This window comes from Semicossyphus pulcher, unplaced genomic scaffold, assembly GCF_022749685.1.
Source record: "Semicossyphus pulcher isolate SPU_LCO1_2020_fin unplaced genomic scaffold, fSemPul1.0.p SCAF_8, whole genome shotgun sequence".
NCBI classification, from domain to species: domain Eukaryota; kingdom Metazoa; phylum Chordata; class Actinopteri; order Labriformes; family Labridae; genus Semicossyphus; species Semicossyphus pulcher.
The window spans coordinates 14,316,805-14,336,069 of NW_027211759.1; the positions used below are offsets into that span (position 1 = coordinate 14,316,805).

The 19,265-nt window shown below is 42.5% G+C and overlaps 3 protein-coding genes across 3 annotated transcripts; 1 reads left to right on the plus strand and 2 right to left on the minus strand.

Annotated features, from left to right (window-relative positions):
• Positions 1–122: 122 nt before the first annotated feature.
• Positions 123–6,417, minus strand: fan1 (FANCD2 and FANCI associated nuclease 1). The gene is made up of 13 exons (XM_069686779.1): positions 4,979–6,417; positions 4,743–4,883; positions 3,431–3,632; positions 3,120–3,353; positions 2,896–3,027; positions 2,703–2,811; positions 2,505–2,624; positions 2,227–2,391; positions 1,975–2,137; positions 1,796–1,899; positions 1,526–1,720; positions 1,151–1,279; positions 123–1,041 (listed from the first exon to the last, which is right to left on the minus strand). The coding sequence occupies exons 1-13, from the start codon at positions 6,144–6,146 to the stop codon at positions 904–906; spliced, it is 3,000 nt and encodes a 999-aa protein (XP_069542880.1). The 5' UTR covers positions 6,147–6,417; the 3' UTR covers positions 123–903.
• A 525-nt stretch (positions 6,418–6,942) lies between these two features.
• On the plus strand, positions 6,943–15,318 carry apba2a (amyloid beta (A4) precursor protein-binding, family A, member 2a). Its single transcript, XM_069686230.1, has 12 exons — positions 6,943–6,994; positions 8,861–10,106; positions 10,337–10,441; positions 10,612–10,648; positions 10,750–10,895; positions 11,427–11,513; positions 11,617–11,802; positions 11,927–12,106; positions 12,230–12,442; positions 12,624–12,743; positions 12,901–13,041; positions 14,549–15,318. Exons 2-12 carry the CDS (start codon positions 8,892–8,894, stop codon positions 14,618–14,620), a joined length of 2,502 nt encoding a protein of 833 aa, XP_069542331.1. The 5' UTR covers positions 6,943–6,994; positions 8,861–8,891; the 3' UTR covers positions 14,621–15,318.
• A 539-nt stretch (positions 15,319–15,857) lies between these two features.
• duox2 (dual oxidase 2) lies at positions 15,858–17,831 on the minus strand. The gene is made up of 7 exons (XM_069686066.1): positions 17,685–17,831; positions 17,456–17,513; positions 17,227–17,361; positions 16,835–17,042; positions 16,516–16,730; positions 16,214–16,407; positions 15,858–15,869 (listed from the first exon to the last, which is right to left on the minus strand). Exons 1-7 carry the CDS (start codon positions 17,829–17,831, stop codon positions 15,858–15,860), a joined length of 969 nt encoding a protein of 322 aa, XP_069542167.1.
• Between the last annotated feature and the right edge of the window lie 1,434 nt (positions 17,832–19,265).

Here is a 19,265-nt window from a genome sequence, read left to right on the forward strand (position 1 = left end):
GAGAAATGATCTTTTGAAAATGTGAATGCCTACCAGCAACTGACAGATCTATGTTCAATCTCACCAGCCAATTTATGGTGAATCATTATTTTGTATCTGAAATCTACCAACCATTTGCATATTTTACCAGCATGTTACTGGTGCTAGTTTCCCACCACAGCATTATATCAAAACAGTTCTTACATTTCAAGACAATTCACTGACAGATGTTTTTGGCAACATTACATTTTTATTTCGTTTCGATTTATTTAAAGCTTCTAAACTGTGATAATTGACTTTATGAATGGGATTGTTAGGTGGGCTGAATAAATAGTTTTTTACACTGTGTAGACTACATGAGCAATGTTTTAAATTATGATGAAATCTTGGACTCTAGAAAATTGTGAAATGGGTTTTCACTACTTTCTGATGTTTAATAGACCAAACAATTATTCAATTAACATAAAAACACACGGCAACTTCAGGGATGCTGAACATATTGCAACTCGTTTTCTTCTTGGTACCCAACTCATATTTGTTATGGTAGAGTAGTGCATATTAATAGGCCTATTACTCCAGTAATTATTTGCATAACAAACTTGTAGAGCTGTCATACAATTCATAAAAGGCCAACTTATTGCAAGTTTTTGTTGCTTGGCAACCCAGAATCCTGAGAAAAATAGTATTTCAAAGAAAAGGAAACACAATCAGTTTGGTGTGGTTGTTTGATCCATTTCCTGTGGTGATGATGATGAGCTCCATCATGAGGCACATCTTCCCGTTAAGTGCAGTGGTTTCACCTCTTTGCGATTATATTCCCTTAACTCATGCAGGACTGAATTTGTAGAAATCAACATCTGGTGAAGTTGACTTTGATCACACTATTAGCAGCAAAGTCTTATCAGTCAGTTTTTCTGTGTCTGTTTATTCCAGACAAGCTCCTCTGGCTCCTGTAGCCTCCACGTGACACACCTCCACATCAGCTCCGAGTTTCTGCAGCTCATCCAGCCAGATCTGTTGCTTCTGAGACAGTCGGTCATTGGGCCCCTTCACCTCCACCAGCTACAACGACAACACATCCCCTGCATTTAATGCTGCTTTATAATCCATGTAGCCATTATCAAAATACCGCGGGAAAATATCAAATTACAGAGTCGGGATTTGATCTCACCTTGTAGCTGTTGTTTGAGGTGTTCCACACCACTAGATCAGGCAAACCTCCACGGCAGTGTCTGTAGTCTTTTGACATACGTGCTATGATCCCTCCTAAGAAGGCTCCACCCAGGCATGACACTAGAGACTGCAAACAAAGAGTTTAAAAGTGGTTATGTTATAGAAAAACATAATGCATTTTTTAAATATTCATATGTATAGAGGTATAAATACAAAATGATTATTATTGAGGTCATAGATAGGGTAGATCTTGTTCTAGACTGCATTATCTTGAAATGTTTATGAGTTTTAAACAGAACTGCATCCGGTTTTAAAAGGTGTACCTGGCCACTGAGTGTGTGTGTGTGTATTTAAAGGAATGACAGTAAAATACCTGCGCCTGTTGAAGGGATGAGAAACGCTCCCAGCTGACCAATGAACAAACTTTACCCTCCTGGGAGGTCCAGACATCTTCCAGCATCTCATGCAGAGTCTCCAAAGATGCCTCACTAATTAACTGCACACGAGAATCGATGGCCTCTTTTCTGTTCTCATAGAAACAGTCCGTGTAAAGATCCAGAGGACACGTCTGTGAGAAGAAAGGAAGGTGAGTGGTAGAGATGATCAGATATTCTACTAATGTAGGTATGTAAAGCTTACTTACCTGGTATGGATTTCTGAAAACATCAGGAATACCCTCCATAAAAATGATGTCCCACAGCAGAGTGGCAAACAATGTTGAGAAAGTTGAACCCTCTCCATGGATTCCTATAAAATGTACAATTATAAAACAATGTAAAGGTGAAAGGAAACTTTTTTAGGAGGTGAAGAAACAGTGCTTACCTTGGTCAAAGCCGTGTTGCCGGTAATGTGCCAAAGAGAGCTCCTCCACAGAGCATATAACAGTAGCATTAGCATCCTCTTCCCCATCTCCATTTGCTGGTAAAAGAAACCTAGATTTTCCCATTCCTCCCTCATGAGGGAACAGCTGTCCCCGGATAGTTACCTGTCGACAAAAGCACATTCATTCATACATCTCTTATTGGATAGACATCAAACAATTAACACTTGCTATTTTTTAAGTGCTGAACTCACATGTCTGACATCTTGGACTTGGACAGTAGGCAGGTCCCTTAGTTTCAGGCGATGCTTCTTGAAGCTGGGAGACTCTTTCATCCTAACAGCTCTCTGATAAAGAGAGAGTTTATGTCCAGTTCGCACCAGAGGGTCTGACAGCCCATCTCTGATAGCACAAATAGCCTTAGGGGGAAAATTGAAAAAGCCCACTGTCAGAAAAACTAAAACATAACAGCTATCGGAGCACAATGTCACACACAAAGATAAATGATGTCTCTTCAGACACTGGTGCTCACTTGCTCAGGTTTTTTCAGGTGCTGGTGAAGATTTAGCGCCAGTCTGTCCCACCATCGTCCCCGGCTATCAGGACAGTAAACAGACTGCAACAGTAAGGACTGCAGCTCCTCTACTGCTTCCTGTACACAAAAGAAAATGTTTAACCTGTACTTATGATGAACATTTACCTTCATAAATTATTGAGAAAGTGAGTCAACCTCATAACGACGTAGCCTCTGCAAGATCTCCACCCCTCTGGATAAGATGCGAGTGTAAGCCCATCCTGTTGTGAAGCTACGCAGGAACACAGGCAGCTCCTCCTGGTGACTATCACACATAATGATTGTGTTAACTTTAAACAATCATGCCACTCTGTATCTCTGTTTAAGCAAATAAAGAGATCTATGTCACCTGAGGTCATGGCTCTGCTTCAGCTCCTGCCACACACTTTTGGCAGCAGTGTAAAGCTCCATCGCCTCTTCCCACTGACCTCCCTGCATGGCTGAGACTATCTCCTGCAGGGCTCGCATGGACGCTTCATACCTGGCGTTTAATATGGAGTAAGAGTATTTATTTCTGGTCCTACATGTACCAAATACATTAAAACTGAATTAACCCTTCTTGCTGAACCTCACCTGATAAGATCCTCTCTGTCGAGGAACACCTTTGCGCCACGCTGCACTGTGTAGTCTGGGAAGGCCAGACGTCCTGAGTTAACCAGCAGGATGGTGAAGAGTTGGTTCTGCCCACCAGACGCCATCTCCTCCTCCTCCATGGTGTCCGTCAGAGAGAAGAGCAGCAGGATGCGAGAGAAGACAGCTCGAGGACCACGACACAGGCGCACACAGGAACCTGCGAGCTGCCTGGCCCTTTAAGAGTAAAGAGAACAAGGGTGAGATGAAAACTGCAAAACCTGAAGCGAACACAATCTATTAGATAATCTCACCTTTTGAGGATGACAGCCCCAATGTTGTTTTTCCCAGGGGTCAGAGAGAAGAGGGACTTTTGCCTGCTCAGGCGGAGAAGCCCGTCCACTAGCTGCTGTTTCTGAGTCCCAGAATTTCCCAGATGGAAAGTCTTGGCCAGAGTTTTGAGTTCAGGAGCCGGCAGGAGATCGAGAGTCTCCCCTACGTCCTGAAGTTCATTCTCTTTGATGTAAAAAAGCAGCAGCATACTTAAATAGATGAACAAACTTATTTGTTGAGCACTTCTGAAAAAAATCACTCTGAAGCGCTTCACAATAAACAAGTAGGGATGAACGACATTAGATTTTTTTGCCAACCCTTTTTGCAGAGTGCCAATTATGATACCGATATTTTAGGCACGTTTTTTTTCACGCACACACTCGCGCAGAGTTAATGTCATAGCATTACGTCAAGCTTTTTAAAGTCGAGGTGAAATGAAAAATGTCATTTTAATCCTTTTAGATCACATCCCCGGTAATATTGTGCATCTATTTGACAATAAAGGCCAAACAAATACAGAAAATCAATTTCTTTGTATTCTTAACGCTCGGTCAGTTAGCTACTGCACTGTGGAGAACGTCTGTCTACGCCCACTTCTCAACGATCAAATCAAATCCCTCTAAGGAGATGTCCCGCCTGCACGTCCTGTTTCACTCGGAAATACGCCACGATACGGAAGCTAGATACTCTCGAAATGCTGTTTTAGCTCGACTTTAAGGGAATCATCTCGCATTTAGGCAAAATTAAAGCGTTGGTTTATCGGAAAATATCGGCAGAAAAATGACATATCCGATGCCGATATGTTATTTTCAAGCCATACTCTGCTGATACCGATAACGTGCCGATAATATCGTGCATCCCTATAAACAAGCAAACAAAAATACATGGACAAAAATTATTGGTGCAAAGAATAAGGTTAAAGTTACATGGCAAATAAAGACCTCACACAGATTTAAAAGAGGTCATAAAGGTAAATTATTTCTGCAATATGTTTGGTATGGAGATCATGTGCTGCTAATTCAATTTCCATCAGATCAAATATCCATTATAGATCAGCTTTCCACTTTCAATCTTACTACACACACCCTAACATCTTTGCCACCTTTATGGAACAGCAGCAACAAAGAAGGGGAGACAGACTGTTGTTCAAAGACTTAATTGAGTCCCTTAGCTTATACTCTTAAAATGTAATCAACACAACCCTCATTAATTACACATGCAATTACAATGGAAAAAATGTGAATAATTCAAGACATTCCAAAATATTAAAATCTATTATAAGGGGTCATTTACCTGACTGTAGGAAGCCCCCTCGAACCAGCTCCTGAGTGACAGGTCCCAGATCACTGCATATCTCCTCATAATCCAGTTTATTAACTTGAAGCCACTTCAGTTTCCTCTGAAAGAGTCTCACATACAGCTTCTGCCCCATAACTTACAGACAATAAAGAACACATATCAGTGATGAAGCCTTACTTACTAATTAATTAATTTAATAGCAATGACTGGGTAATATTATTTAAGGATACCTGAGAGTTTCTCAAATGCATGTATGAGTGACATATCGTGCTGGTCGAACAATGCCCTGTCATCCTCATTCTCCAGGACAGCCTCGAGCACGGTCCGGAAGTTACGGAGGTAGTAGGGAAGCCGCTGGGGAGGAGAGCTCTCGACAGTCCGGTCACTTATGGTGGTCTCAGCACCAAACTCGCTATTGATTGCTGAAACACTTTTCTCACATGTGTCCTCTGAACTCGGCGGGGGATCACAAGTAGTGGTAGTAGAAGGTGGGTCTGTATCAGTCGTCTCTGCTACTGTTTCACGAGACAAATCCTTCTCTGGGTCTCTGCTGCTCCCTTCATATTTAGCTTTCTTTCTGGAGACAGACACCCTACCTGTGGAGGTTTTTCTCTTTGCTAGTTTAGAGGAAGAGGACTGCAGCTTTGGAGTAAACAGTTTTTGGACCGATTTAGATCCAGATGCTTTGTGTTCAAGATTACATCCTTCCTCTGGACATGAGAGATCTTCCTCTGCTGTTGGAGTGTCTGAGCTGGTTGCTGTCAAGTCTATGACTGTCACACACTCTTGTATGTTTTCTAGATTCTGAATGAGAAGATTTTCTTTTTGAGAGCTGCTGAGAGTCTCAGAAGAACACATGTCCTTTTCAGGATATGTCGGTACATGTTTATCCTCTGTCTCTGACTTCTCAGGTACCTTACGACATTTACTTGATAACTTGGAGGCAAGGCTTCCTAAGTCAAGTGTCCTGACCACGCGTTTACTGTTGAGCTCCCGTGGTGCTTGCTGACAGTTATTCTTTTTAAAATAAGGGCTGGTCTTGGTCTCTTTTACCTCTTCTTCCTTGCTTGGATCCAGCTCTGGGGACTTAGGGGGATTCCTTCTTGGTGACAGCTGGATGCTTGGCACAACACTATTACTTGCTGAGGCGGCACTGCTGTCTCCTCTCTCAAAGTTCTGACATTGCAAATCAATGTGCTCATTGATCTTGAATCTTGGTACCAGCTTGCCACACAGGGGGCAGGCCAGCTGAGACGGAGGCTGGCTGTTGAAGAACGAGGTGATTGGAGTCGTGGTAGCAGCACTGGCAGCAATCCCACCTTTGACGCTGCCTTTCTTCTTGTTCTTGGACAATGACAACTTTCGCTTCAGTGTGTCTTTGTTGGCTCTATCGGACATGATGCAGGTGGAAGTGGTGTGAGTCGATGAAAACCTTTGCGTTTTTTAGATACTTTTCTTTTTCGCATACTCTGAGAGGAGAATAATCGGTGTGGACTGGGCTGATAATGCTGTGGTTTTAGCTAACTTAAAAGCTAACGTAAACTCGGAAAGAAACACGTATATTTACATTGTCACACAGTTGAAGCTTTTAATACTTCAAAAGTGCATTTTAAAACCGTTAACATATAAATATAAAACGTTTCAACGCTTCAAAACAGAAGCTAACATACCGGTGGTTCATTTGGTGACAGCCGAGCCTCAGGATAATAACAATCCCGCTTCTCAGGCTCAACCAGCGGAGCGCAGAAGGTCTTTAAGGGTGTAGTAATCGATCCCAACTGCATCGATAGTTTCTCTTATCACCCAAATTCAAAAAGCAAAGGTAAAATAAAAAAACAAATCAATATTACTTTTCTACATCTGTCATATTACTGTGTAGATATGTATATATATATTTCAAATATAGTTAATGTAAGAAATTGGCAAATTATATACAAATAATCCCTTTTATTTTCTAAATGACACATCGGACCACTTATTTTTTATTAAACAAATTGTTTGACGGTTTTTAACTAAATGATATTAGCAAGTTTTTTAGGCATATGTTTGATCATGGTCTCAATATGCTTCTCATTGAGTTATTTGATGGGGAACAGAGCAGTGAGCACATGATGGGGGTGTATTTTCTACACAGGTTCCTGGGCTGCTGTGCGGCTTTTATTCAAAAATCACCATTCCGGAGAGCAATCTGATGTGATCAGCACACGGGCATTTTACAAGGAGGGCCGCCGACAGCACCGATGTTGGTAAGTGCCACATGGATTTATCAAAGCACACATTTAAAATAAGGTTTTAGAGATGCACAGAGGCCTGTCGATAACAGGGCTGAGGACAATGCTGGATGTCTGCTCCAACATCAGCCCATAAGCTGGATGTCAGCATGGTGCAGTCTCGATGCTTCAAATCAAGGTCGATGTGAAATGCAGCAGCGATAATATTGCTTCCAGATGAGGAAACAAGCCTTGTGTGTTTGTGTATGGAGGGAGTCAGATTCATCACTGCGGGCTACGTGCGCAGCAAAACCATATATCCGATTATCTTATCGATATTTAGGCGGTCGGGAATGCGGTGTCCACTTGTAAGGAAACCAGAGCAACCACAACAACCACTCCTGCAGCTGCGGCAAAAGTTCGGCGTAATGGGTTTATAAAATGCCACCACAAATACGCCAAGGGCAGGGCAAAATGCGTGAAATATTCTACTGTATAATACCGAACCTCCATTGAAGCCTATTATGAGCCTTATTGTTTTTAATTAGCAGTTCAGCACCATGGAGAGGTCATGATCAGGTCCGCGTGTTATTGGAGGTGATCTGGGGGGATTAGGTTTTTTGTTCCATCATAATACCATAATCTCAGTCGCATTATCATCACTGAACGGTGGGATTTATTGTGTTTAGTCTGTTAAACCTAACTCATCCCCGAATGGTTGCGCCCAAACAGACTGAGATGGATCATGTTTAGATGAGGGTGTTGATGTTAAGACAGGGCGGGTATCAGACACTGTGTTCACTGTGATATCTGGAACACATCCAGTACTTATCATGAGATACAACCTTTTATTGGACTGAGAACAATATCACATTTCATTTTTATGTTTCTTCTTTGTATGAAATCATAAAACTGATGAAAATAGATTTAATCACTTTATTAGTCTACGTGTCTCATGTCTGTAAAATGTATGATTCTTGTTTATTTTTTGTCTTGTTTTGAAGACATCTCATTTTAACATCCTTTTGTTGGTGGCAATATTGTTGTTTAGGGCTGCAACTAGGTTTGTTTTTTTTATTTATGTGTCCATCTACCAATAATTGTCAGGATGAATAAGTTACCTTAGTTCTGTACCTTGAAACATTTTATATACATTTATATTTTCCTGGAACATAAGGCGAGGACAAAAAATGTGCTTTTCTTTGTCTGACAGAAAGTCAAATATGTCCTTAAAATTACTTTAGTTGCTGCCAAAAATAACAAGATATTCAATCAATCTGTAAATTGTATGATCTGGTTCAGCTTTATCTTTCTCTCTTAATCTTCTGAATCTACTCAGACAGACAGACAGCAAAGATCTGTGTTTTCAACCAGCTTTTTTTGCATTCTTTTTCAAACTCTGCATGATCTGTTTCAGCACAGAGGATGTTGTGCTTGTCCTTAGTCTGTAACAAACATCTATTGTTTATATTTACATCTATTGAGTTTGTATTTAAGAAAAGGCAACAATTTGGGGCTTTACTCAGTTCAGACATATTTTCTGAGAGCAGAGCAGACACAACAAACCAACATGACATCATTAAGTGTCACCAAAACAACTAAAGGAATGAAATGACACCAATGGGAGCTAGATGGTGTAGAGGTTATGGTTTAATAAGTGCCGATTGTGTGTCCTTGAAAATATAGTCTTTTTTTTCCGATGCAATAAGGGATCTCATTTTTGTGTAAGAATCTAAATCATATGTTATTTAATACGCTTTTTAAGCAGGTTACTTATTGTGGTAGCATGTGAAAGGGCCAATAGGGGACTGTTGAGAGTATAAAATGTGTTAAGATATCAAGTGAAATGTTCAGGAAGCATAAAGCAAAAATCTAATTTTAGTTATCTATTACTGTCCGCAGGGTTGAGAGCAGTGGGCTTGCATGGCCAGTTATGCCTCATGGAAAAAGGCCAGGAACCATCTCCAAAATATTGGCTCCCAGCCCTCCACCGTGCCCCGGTCCAGGACTCATTAAGCAGTGCCAAGAGGAGCGGCGAGGTCTGGTGAGGGAGGCGTCCGAACAACCACCGTGTACCTTGAAGGATGATAACAATGACCAGCTGACTCCTCCTGTTCCTGAAAACCACTATTACATGAGCTGTGACCCGAGTCCTGAGGACATGGAGGACACCTGCTCTGAGTACGACAACGTGGGCTCCGATGTGGAGCAGGACTACGACGAGGTGCTGCACTTGAACAGAGAGGGTGTGGTGGACATGAGGTACTACAAACAGTACTCTCCTGAGGGTGGCGGCTTTATAAAGCATGCATTAGGTGATGATATTAATGAGAACAGCAGTGACCAGTTCACTCAGAGGCCTCGGCACAGCACAGAAGTATGTGAGGGACCACAAGCAGACACTAAGCCTCACAAGACAAGCCATCGCTTTAGGTCGCACTGTGCTCCGACTGCTGGGGATGAAGCTGATAGAGAGGTGGGAAAGGGCCAGGAGAACAGGTTCTTCTTCAGCGACGGAGATGAGATAGAGGAGGTGCTGGATGGGGCCAAATTTATCGAGGATTTAGAGGAGACAGAGGAGAGTGTTCAAAGGGAGACTATCATTTATCAGGACAATGAGAATGAAAGAATTAGAAAGGGAGGCGAGGAAAGGGAAAGAGAGGATGACACTCGAGTGGCAAGAAACCAGAATATCCAAGGAGCGAGTAAGAAGTGTGAGCCGCCTCATGTGGGTTCAAGGGAGAAGGAGAGGCAGGGGAAAGGGCGTGGGAGGAGGGGAGCAGGAGAAGACGTGGAGCATGTTGTCTCTGGGATCAAAGGATGCTCCACAAACAGTGCCGAGCAGCGTCCAAAGACTGCGTCAAAGGACTGCAAAAAAGCCGCCGTACGCACTAAAGCTAGGTCTGGTCCCAGTAAGCAGCATCCTCCTGCACCTCCTCGTCAGTCCAGCGCACAGTCACCTCCCGACACGCAGAAGGCGCAGCCTCGTAGGGAGCCTCCTCCTGTTCCCAGACCCTGTCCCCCCTCTGCTAACAGCCGGGAGAGCGAACCTCGGGTTATCAAACCATCCGTGGCTCCTCTTCACACAACAGAACAACAGAGGGAGGCTCTGGAGGAGAAGCAGAGACGGCCAGAGAAACCCCAGCAGGTAACCACAGCAAACAGGGCAGGCCTTTGTCACATCTCATCCCCTGTGGCTCGTGTTTGTCCTGGTTTCTGCACCAGTCCCAGAGTCAAATAAGTATGAGTTTGATTACATGCTTTGCCTCTAGATAGTCTTTTCTGCCTGATCCCCTCGGGGATATCATCTCCACAGCACAACAAAAAACATTTAACACCAGGCTTGCTTAAGCTAAAGCAGATGTTTGCATACAACAGGGTGAGAAGCCGAGCACAGCTGTGATACCTGAGGAGGTGCCGGAGCAGCCACAGAGGCCTCAGTGTCCGGAGCTCGTCCCTGAAGAGGAGAGCAGCTCACCCAAGGTGAAGACTTGTTACACAACAGCAGGTTTCAGCCAACATATCCATTCTGATCCAAACACTTTTCATTCATGACTGTTTTAATCTTTATAATTTGATTTCTTTAAGTTTTGCGAAGGCTTTATTGACTGCTGTAATCTTCTCATTTAATATGTTCACTTCTTTTCAAGAAGACACAGGAGGCGGCTGCTTTCCCCAGCTTTGAGGATGGTAATTATTCTTCTGTATCGTTCATACATTTCATCGTCTTGTGACTCTATCAGAACATTACAGTGTTTTACAGTGAGAGCCTTTTGTGTTTCGCTCCACAGTCCCAGGTCCCTGTGAGCCAGAAGACCTCATTGATGGGATCATCTTTGCTGCTAACTACCTTGGCTGCACTCAGGTGTTGTCTGACAAAAATCCGTCCAAGTCTGTCCGCATGTCCCAGGCCCATGAAGCCGTCAGTCGCATCAAGGTAACCTGCTTCTTTACATCGACATTAGTCAAATTAAGCCAACGAGGCTTCTTCCTTTTGCTCTGTTTCAAAAATCAGATTTTAAATAAAATTGGCGAGCAGATTGGCCTTCTGTCCCGGAGAAATTGATTAGAATTTGATGAGATCTGGATCTGGGATTTTTGCCACTAGGCAAATTGGCATTTTAGTTTCAGCCATCAAGCTAAGAGAGTTAAAGACTCCAGATCCTAAGGGGGTGTTTGCAGGTGAAATAATCAAAATTGATGTCTCTGGGTAAAACAGCAAGATAGGTGTAGAGTCTTATGCTCGCAGACTGCCTTTTACTTTGCATTTTAACACATTACTTGTATTTTTAAGTGTGTATAAACCTGTTTTTGTTGTTTGTGAGGCGCAGCAAAATCATTTGCGACCACATGGTGGAGCTGTTGTCTGTCTTTCCAGCTCACCTGCCCATCTCAGTGATCTGATAATGAGCTGTAATTTTCCAGTGTGAAAGTCCTTAATTACAATGATATGTTTTTTATTCCAAAGAGCCAAGATGAAGACTCTCAGATGATGACAGAGGTGGACCTGTTTATCTCCACTAAAGCGGTCAAAGTGCTGAATGCTGACACACAGGTGAGAAGCTCCTATAATCATTGTGCGTTGATTCAGCAACCTTTTAGTGCATCTATTTTAATACATGTTGAGTAATGTTTGACATTATATTTGACCCATGTAGGAGACAATGATGGACAGCGCCTTGCGGACCATCTCCTACATCGCTGACATCGGCAGTATTGTGGTTTTGATGGCACGCAGGCGCATGTCTCCGGCCTCATCAGAGGACCTGTCAGAATCGGCCGACTCTTCCAGCGAAGGGAAGAACCAGTACAGGATGATCTGCTACGTCTTTGAGTCAGAGGATGTGAGTGTTTGCTTACCTGCACCTACATGTTTTCCTGTGGTCATTTAAACAATCACAGTATCTCCGGCCTCTTGGGAAAGCCTTTCTGCTGGATAGTTTTCCTCAATCACTCCCCTTCCCGCAGGCGCAGCTCATCGCACAGTCCATCGGTCAGGCTTTTAGCGTGGCCTACAGAGAGTTCCTGCGAGCCAACGGCATCAACCCGACCGACTTGAGCCAGAAACAATACAGTGACATCATCAACTCCCAGGAAATGTACCACGATGACCTGGTCCATTTCTCAAACTCAGACAACTGTAAAGAGGTGCGACACATTTTATTTGGCTTCAGGTGAACTGTGGATGATGAGTGATGGGTTTTATAAACAGAAATGAACGTTTCAGAAGCTCAAAAGCGAAATAAAAAATGTGCTCTGTCTGCGTTCCAGCTGTATGTGGAGAAGCAGAAGGGGGAAAGCCTCGGTGTGGTGATCGTGGAGTCCGGCTGGGGCTCCATTCTGCCCACTGTCATCCTGGCCAGCATGCTGAACAGCGGCCCTGCAGCCCGCTCTGGGAAACTCAGTGTTGGGGACCAGATTATGTCCATCAATGACACCAGCCTGGTGGGGCTGCCCCTCGCCACCTGTCAGGGCATCATCAAGGTACAAAGCAAACCTTCAATTTTCACCTATTCAGTGTTCACTTATTCTCCAAGTGAAGCCTGATGGCACGCAGGAATGCGCTTTATCAGGCTTTGGCAACAGGACATACTTGATAGCAGGATAAATTACTCTTCTCTGTAGTGCTACTTTAATGCGTGTGATGTTTTTGGACAATATCCAGGGTCTGAAGAATCAGGTGAAGGTGAAACTAAGTATTGTGAGCTGCCCTCCTGTCACCACCGTCCTCATCAAGAGACCTGATCTCAAGTTCCAGCTTGGCTTCAGCGTGCAGAATGGCATTGTGAGTAAGCACATTAAAGCATGACATCAAACTTTACGTTAAGGCTGAGAGTGACTGCTTGGCGACTTCTAAAGAGCACTGCTGTTTATAAAGAGTGAAGGCTGTGCTTTATCCCAAGTTGATTACTATAAAGTGTTTTTTTCCCCCCCTTCCTCAGATCTGCAGTCTGATGCGAGGCGGCATAGCTGAGCGAGGCGGTGTTCGTGTGGGACACAGGATCATTGAAATAAATGGTCAGAGTGTCGTAGCCATGGCACACGAGAAGATTGTTCAAACCCTGTCTGTCTCAGTGGGTGAGGTAAGAAGTTCTCACTTTAGAGATGACTGCACCACACAGATCACTATACCATACAGGCCTTTTAATGAGTAGATCTGTTTGAGATTCAGGTTATGGGATACGTTAAGTACTACAACATGCTTTTAATTGATAAATGAAATCATTATACACCCTGTTAAAAATGACACAGTTACAGTTGTAACTCTTGCTTTCCTTTTTAGACTGTTTGCCTTCATTTGAGCATCGAATTAGTTTTTCTTTGTTTGTTCAGCCATAGTAGATTACTGTTTACTCGCAACACTTGCAGAGACCGGAAAAGCAGCCGCTTAGCTCCGCCTACCCTCTCTGGCAGACCAACCACTGCTGGGTGATGGAAAACGCGTCACTAACTGGGCGTCGCTTGTGATTTTTTCGAAAAATGACACCACAGACACCCAGTCCATAATAATACTTTATACTGCAAATGCATAGGCTTTCATCTGTGGGCTTTTAGGCTCAATCAGCATTGTGTTACCTCACTCAGCGATAGATAGTGACTAAACAGACATTTATTTAAATTAAAATCTTCAAGGTTATCACTTTAAGAAGAAAAAAGAAAGAAATGTTTTAAACCTGAGAAGTTATATGAGAAGATAGATACCACTCTCATGTCTGTATGGTTAATATGAAGCTACCAGTTGCTGGTTAGCCTAGCATAACTACTGGAAGAGGATAACATAAAACCTCTACAGCTCACTCATTTACACTATATATCTTGACTGCACAAAAACGTAATAGTAAAAATGATATAATCTGGTTTTATGGGAGTTTATTCTTTGCAAGCAGCAAGCAGTCTCTGCTGGTGCCTAGCATACCAACGGTGACGTTGAGAATCCAGGAAGTGACTCTGCCGGCACTGAAAAAAGTTTGACACACAATCCTCTGTAAAAAAAGACACAATGTGTTGTTTTAACTCTTGTGTTTTACACTGATTAAACATCTTTGTTTTGTTACCTTTGGATAGAGCCAGGCTAGCTGTCTCCCCCTGTTAGCAGTCTTTAGGCTAAGCTAAGCCAACTGGCTGCTTCTGTAGCTGAATATTTAAAGTATGAGAGTGATATTCTTATTAATGTGAGTGGACTTACCAGCATGTCAAACGATTCCTTCAAGTTGTAGATTGAAGACTGAGCAAATAAATAAGGATTTCTATAATCAATTCTATAAATTACATTACAAACTACGTAGAACATGAACCGGTACGTTTTCTTTATAAACCATTATTGGTCTGCCTAACTACTTACCTATTTTACACTTGTAAACATACTATGATTTTGTATTCTTAAGTTTTGGCAATTTCTCCCGGTATATATTTCCTACAAAGCCATAAAAGTTACTTATTTGTCAGTACGGTCTCTTCTGTCTCGGGTGGCACAGGCGGGAGTAAATGAGCCCTGGATTCAAGTGATGCGATTACGACCCTGCCTCTATAAATGGCCTCTTCAGTCGACAGTGTAATTATCCCCGCTGCTCTCTCATCTGTGCCTCTCAGATCAACATGAAGACGATGCCGGCTGTGATGTTCAGACTGCTGACGGGACAGGAGACGCCTATCTACATCTAGAGACCCTGCATGGATCAGCCCACTGTAGTTCTGCATGTCTGGCTGTGTGGAGGTGATGGACATATGACGGACAGGTGGCTCAGTGGGAACCAGGAGAATTTATTTTTCTATCATTTTATTTTTTCGGCCTCTCGTTGCAGTGCTGTAAAGAACATCCAGTTCTCATTTTCAGGTTTTATCTTGAATTACATTGTCATAATGGCCTTACAATGTGAATACTCTGTCTGTAGTACTGTGCGTGAGTGTCTGGTGTTGAAGAGAAGTAGCTTTAAGGTCATGATTATTTTCTTATGAAGAGATAAATTAGTACATTTATTTTTTATTTAGTCATTTTTATAATGTGTATGGAGCTTACAAATGTATCTACTGTAAATACTTTGGATTACTCAAGGACTTGGTTGGAAAGGCCATATTACTCCTACAGTATATGCATGTTATAAAGAAGAATTACTGACCAGGGATTAAGTACAAATCTGACATGATAATCTATTAAAGTAAGTATTAAAAGAAGCTAATAATATGCTGTACAAAAGCACTAAACTATGTTTATTATGGGGATGCTGAAGGCCAAAGACACACCTACTTTTCAAAGACATGCAGTATGGTTTACCAGAGCGCACAGTACAAGAATGTATCAAATATACATTACTGAATGAATGTAATGTTATAACACAGTAAGAATACAATCTCACAGCTGATTCCATGTTGTTTTGCTTTTTTATTTTGAGGTGTAATGAGACATAAAGTCTGTATGCCTGGATCTGAGGTCAATGAAATGTACTGATCCAAGCAGTTAGCATCTCTCTCGTGTTTTCACATGTTTTTGGATCTCTGGAGCTGTGAAAGAAGGTTACAAAAAACCAGCACACATTAAACCATGTGTTTCCATGACAACATTCACGCATACTAATAAGTCCTGAGAAGGCTGTCAAACATCAAAGTAATCAATATCAAACAATTATTTTTGCCTCATCTGTCCTTTCTACTGACAGAAGAGTTGATCCAGTTTGTCCAGTGTATTTACACGTTGTACGGATCCCATACAACTTTATATTCTACTTACAACTACTGCACGGTGAACTTTACAAACACTATTTACATTAAGTCATTTACACTTACAGGCTCATACAGATTATAAAAACAGGTGTGAAATTAAGACACTCCATGTGTAACACATTCAGTAAAAAAATCTTCAAGTATTGGCTGTTGAGGCTTTGTGAGGGAAGCCCGGATGGCTTCATAGATTTTCCTGAAACACAGAAACAAACTGATCAGCCAATAAGCAGCAGAGATGGAAATAACTTCCTTTAATATATGAATATAAGAATGCAGGATTCAGGATTCAGGGAATTCTGCATCCCTCATTAATACTGCATGGGCCCCATTTATCAAATCTCCCAAAGCAGCACTTTATATGTTTTTTTGCAGCAACAAGAGTCAAGTCCTCAAACAGATTCATGAAAGGATAATGAATAGCGCACTGCTGCTGCTTTCAAATAAATAATTTATTCACTTACAAGCAGAAAAATGTGACTTTAATGATTGCTGAATGCATCAAAAGGAAGCATCACCCCCTCAGTTTGACCTTCTTACCTTTCTGACCTTTAATGTCAGCGGTGGACTCGTCACTCCATCAAGGAAAACTGAATTCAGGTAGCCATCCCCATAAGAAACATCCTCCTCATCTTCATAACTGTCGACACCAACACTGAAAGCCTCTTTCATCTTATCCGGTATCATAAAGTTAAGCATCACCACCAGAATCCCAATGATGGTGCACAACAAGCCTGAAAAATCATTTTCAGTCAGTACGAATCACTTCCCTCCAGCAGGCGCTGTGCGCCCGTTTAAAGTACAAAAACATCTGAAATTAAAGTGCATCTTCTTATCTTTACCTGTAGCCAGGGCTAGCCAGAATGAGTGGCTGTACTCTGTTTGGAAGGAGTCAGTTCCTAAAGAGAAAACACAATGCTGCACGTTCCTGATGGTGGAGAAGGAGGCCATGGAGAAGAAGATGAAGGCAGCCGTGGCCATCATCATGTACCCGGCGTACAGAATGACCGGCATGGCGAAGAGGATGTTGGCGACCAGCCAGCAGCAAAACGCAGTCCTGTGAAAGTGTGCAGACATTTTAATTCATGCTTCTTTAAACAAGTAGCATTTAAAACTGCCTGAACATAAAGTCAAACTGTTAGCAGGTGTTTATTGTGTTACCAGAGGGTTGCAGAGGCATATCGCCCTGAGAATCTGTACTGGAAGATGAGTCTACATGGGCTGCTCAGGGTGAATTTCTCAGCAATGTACAGGATGGGGTTGGGGAGACCTCTTTCCAGAGCTTCCTCATACTCTTCTTCGATGGTGTCATGCCAGTTGAACATCTCATTGTAGTTGATGGTCTCATTCAACTGTACTATAGGATTCCCTGAGAGAAAAAGAGGAGCAAATTTATGCACTTAAAAGTAGAAGTTTTTACTTTTGATGTCATATTTTGCAAGAATATTTAATCCGAACATTTTAATCAAACATCTAAGTTGTTAAAATGCCAGTATATGAGTTTATTGCGCATTCATTATTATGTACACACAACAGCAGCTAAAGTGACTCACCCTTTAGTGTAACATTAATGCCGTACAGTCCAACATGTAAGCCAATCTCAGCGTTAACCACGGCGTTGCTGAAAGACTTGTAGGTGGCATTAGTGGTCATTTTGGCCTCAGCCCAGTCGCACGTAAAGTTGAGCGCTGCAGCGAAGAGGAAACAAAGGTTGACTTATGTAGCAGGGAAAGGGAAATCTATGATTTAAATCAACAACAATGAAAAGAGAAGAAAACTCACCTACTATCACCACACCTATGAACAAGCTGATGATTATTCTAATCATCCAGAACAGCCTCTGACAGGAAGGGAAAGAGCAGAATTTAGTTTAATTCAGGTGCATTGAATCTGAAAAGGTAAAGAAAATTAAAGCATTTAATTATCAAACACTTCATTCTGACCAGCAAGAAAGGAGATTACAATTATATGGCTGCAGTGAGTAATAGATTATCTGAATGGTTGCACTCACCGACTTCCCTCGTATCCCCGGCAGGATGAGGAGCAGACTGGCTGCGAGCACAAGGAAAACCAAAATAACAGTGAGCAAGCGGCCGCTGAAGATGAAGGAGGATCTTTGTAGAGGGTAGAATGGGTAAATGTCAACGTAGAAAGTCATCTTAGCTCCGGATCTTACGCACGCAGTTGAGACTAGACGGTGTAACAGAGAAGACAGTGTTAGTGGCAGGGTTCTCAGTTTCCTCCAGATACAGAGATAGCAGCTTTTGTTCTTTAGAGCAGATAAGAGATGGGACATCAGTAAGCACAACTATGTCTGACTTCTGCAGCACCATCTAACAGTCCCTGGCACTGTGTATCTGTACAGCATAAAAATAAATGCATGCGTCTAATGCATTAAGTCTTATTCAATCAGTATAATGTTATAGGCGCTCTTGTCTTAATTTCAACCTAATAAATAGTTACAAATAAAACAGAGAAAAGTTTAAAATCTGATCATTCCTACCCCAGAGTTGAAACACGAGAGCTGAAGAACACCAGGGTGAAGTGTAAATGAAAGGACACATACACTTCTTTTATACCACCAGCCCCCTTTGGGTCACTGAGGAGGAGGATGTATTGACTTTAATGCTGTTGAAAAAGTAGGTGTGATCCACAGTAGAGGATGACCATTCCCATTTAGGACACGCAGGTCACATGCAGTTGGGGATAAGCTGTGCAACACCTAGTGGCTTTACTATTACCCCATACCTCACCTGCACAGGTGTGCTCTTGCAACATTTCCAAACCATATTTCGGCCACTACAGTGGTTAAGACTCAACTATTGCATCTTGTCTTATAATATTAGGCAATAAGGAAACAGTACATTGTCTTTGGATGTCTGCAGTCTACATACACGACCTAAAGGAAGAGCACTAAAGGTTTGTAAAGGTTTGCTGTTCAGTCAAGGAGACTATAACATTTAAAAGTAATAGTACGGGTGTGTTACCTTCAGCTTGTCTTTTCAGAAGTCCTTCTCTCCTCTTGGCTGCGGACTGAGCTGAGCAGCATCTCTCGCTTCAATGGATTTACGTAAACGGGTTTGGAGTATCTGTGTGGCTCTTTGCTTGGTGCTCTGTGTCAGTGAATGTAAGTAGAAAGTTGTACTTCATATTCCTCACATGTAATTCACAGGAAAAAACGCTGTTTAAACTCGACATGTGTTGAACAGATTCACGCTGTGAAGAAAACTGGGAAGTTCCTCGCTTTGACGGGTGGTACAACAGTTTAGGAAATCCCAGACGTGGAGCTGTCGGTAAGTATAGCTAAAGTAAGCAGTAGAAGCAGCAGCAGCACTGCCTGCCAACACACCTTGACACCGCTCGGTGTCTGTGCTCGTGCAGGTTGTCACCTTGTGCGCCTCGTGCCCGCGCAATACTGGGACGGGGTCTATCAACCTGTCCACGAGCCGCAGCTGCCGAACCCCCGCAGACTGAGCAGGCTGTTGGCCGCTGGACCCAGCGGTCTGCCGTCGACACGAAACCGGACCGTGCTCTCTCTGTTCTTTGGTAAATATTTATTAAACGATGTTGCACGGAAGTTTGTCGTCAAAAG

Coding starts and splice junctions, on each gene's coding strand:
- duox2 (XM_069686066.1), bottom strand. CDS start 17,831: ATGACTTTCTACGTTGACATTTACCCATTCTACCCTCTACAAAGATCC. Junction 17,043..17,226: donor CATTAATGTTACACTAAAGG/GTGAGTCACTTT, acceptor TTTTTCTCTCAG/GGAATCCTATAGTACAGTTG. Junction 16,408..16,515: donor CTGGCTAGCCCTGGCTACAG/GTAAAGATAAGA, acceptor ATGATTTTTCAG/GCTTGTTGTGCACCATCATT.
- fan1 (XM_069686779.1), bottom strand. CDS start 6,146: ATGTCCGATAGAGCCAACAAAGACACACTGAAGCGAAAGTTGTCATTG. Junction 4,884..4,978: donor TGCATTTGAGAAACTCTCAG/GTATCCTTAAAT, acceptor ATTGTCTGTAAG/TTATGGGGCAGAAGCTGTAT. Junction 1,280..1,525: donor CATCCCTTCAACAGGCGCAG/GTATTTTACTGT, acceptor CTTTGTTTGCAG/TCTCTAGTGTCATGCCTGGG.
- apba2a (XM_069686230.1), top strand. CDS start 8,892: ATGCCTCATGGAAAAAGGCCAGGAACCATCTCCAAAATATTGGCTCCC. Junction 10,442..10,611: donor AGGAGAGCAGCTCACCCAAG/GTGAAGACTTGT, acceptor CTTTTCAAGAAG/ACACAGGAGGCGGCTGCTTT. Junction 12,107..12,229: donor ACTCAGACAACTGTAAAGAG/GTGCGACACATT, acceptor TCTGCGTTCCAG/CTGTATGTGGAGAAGCAGAA.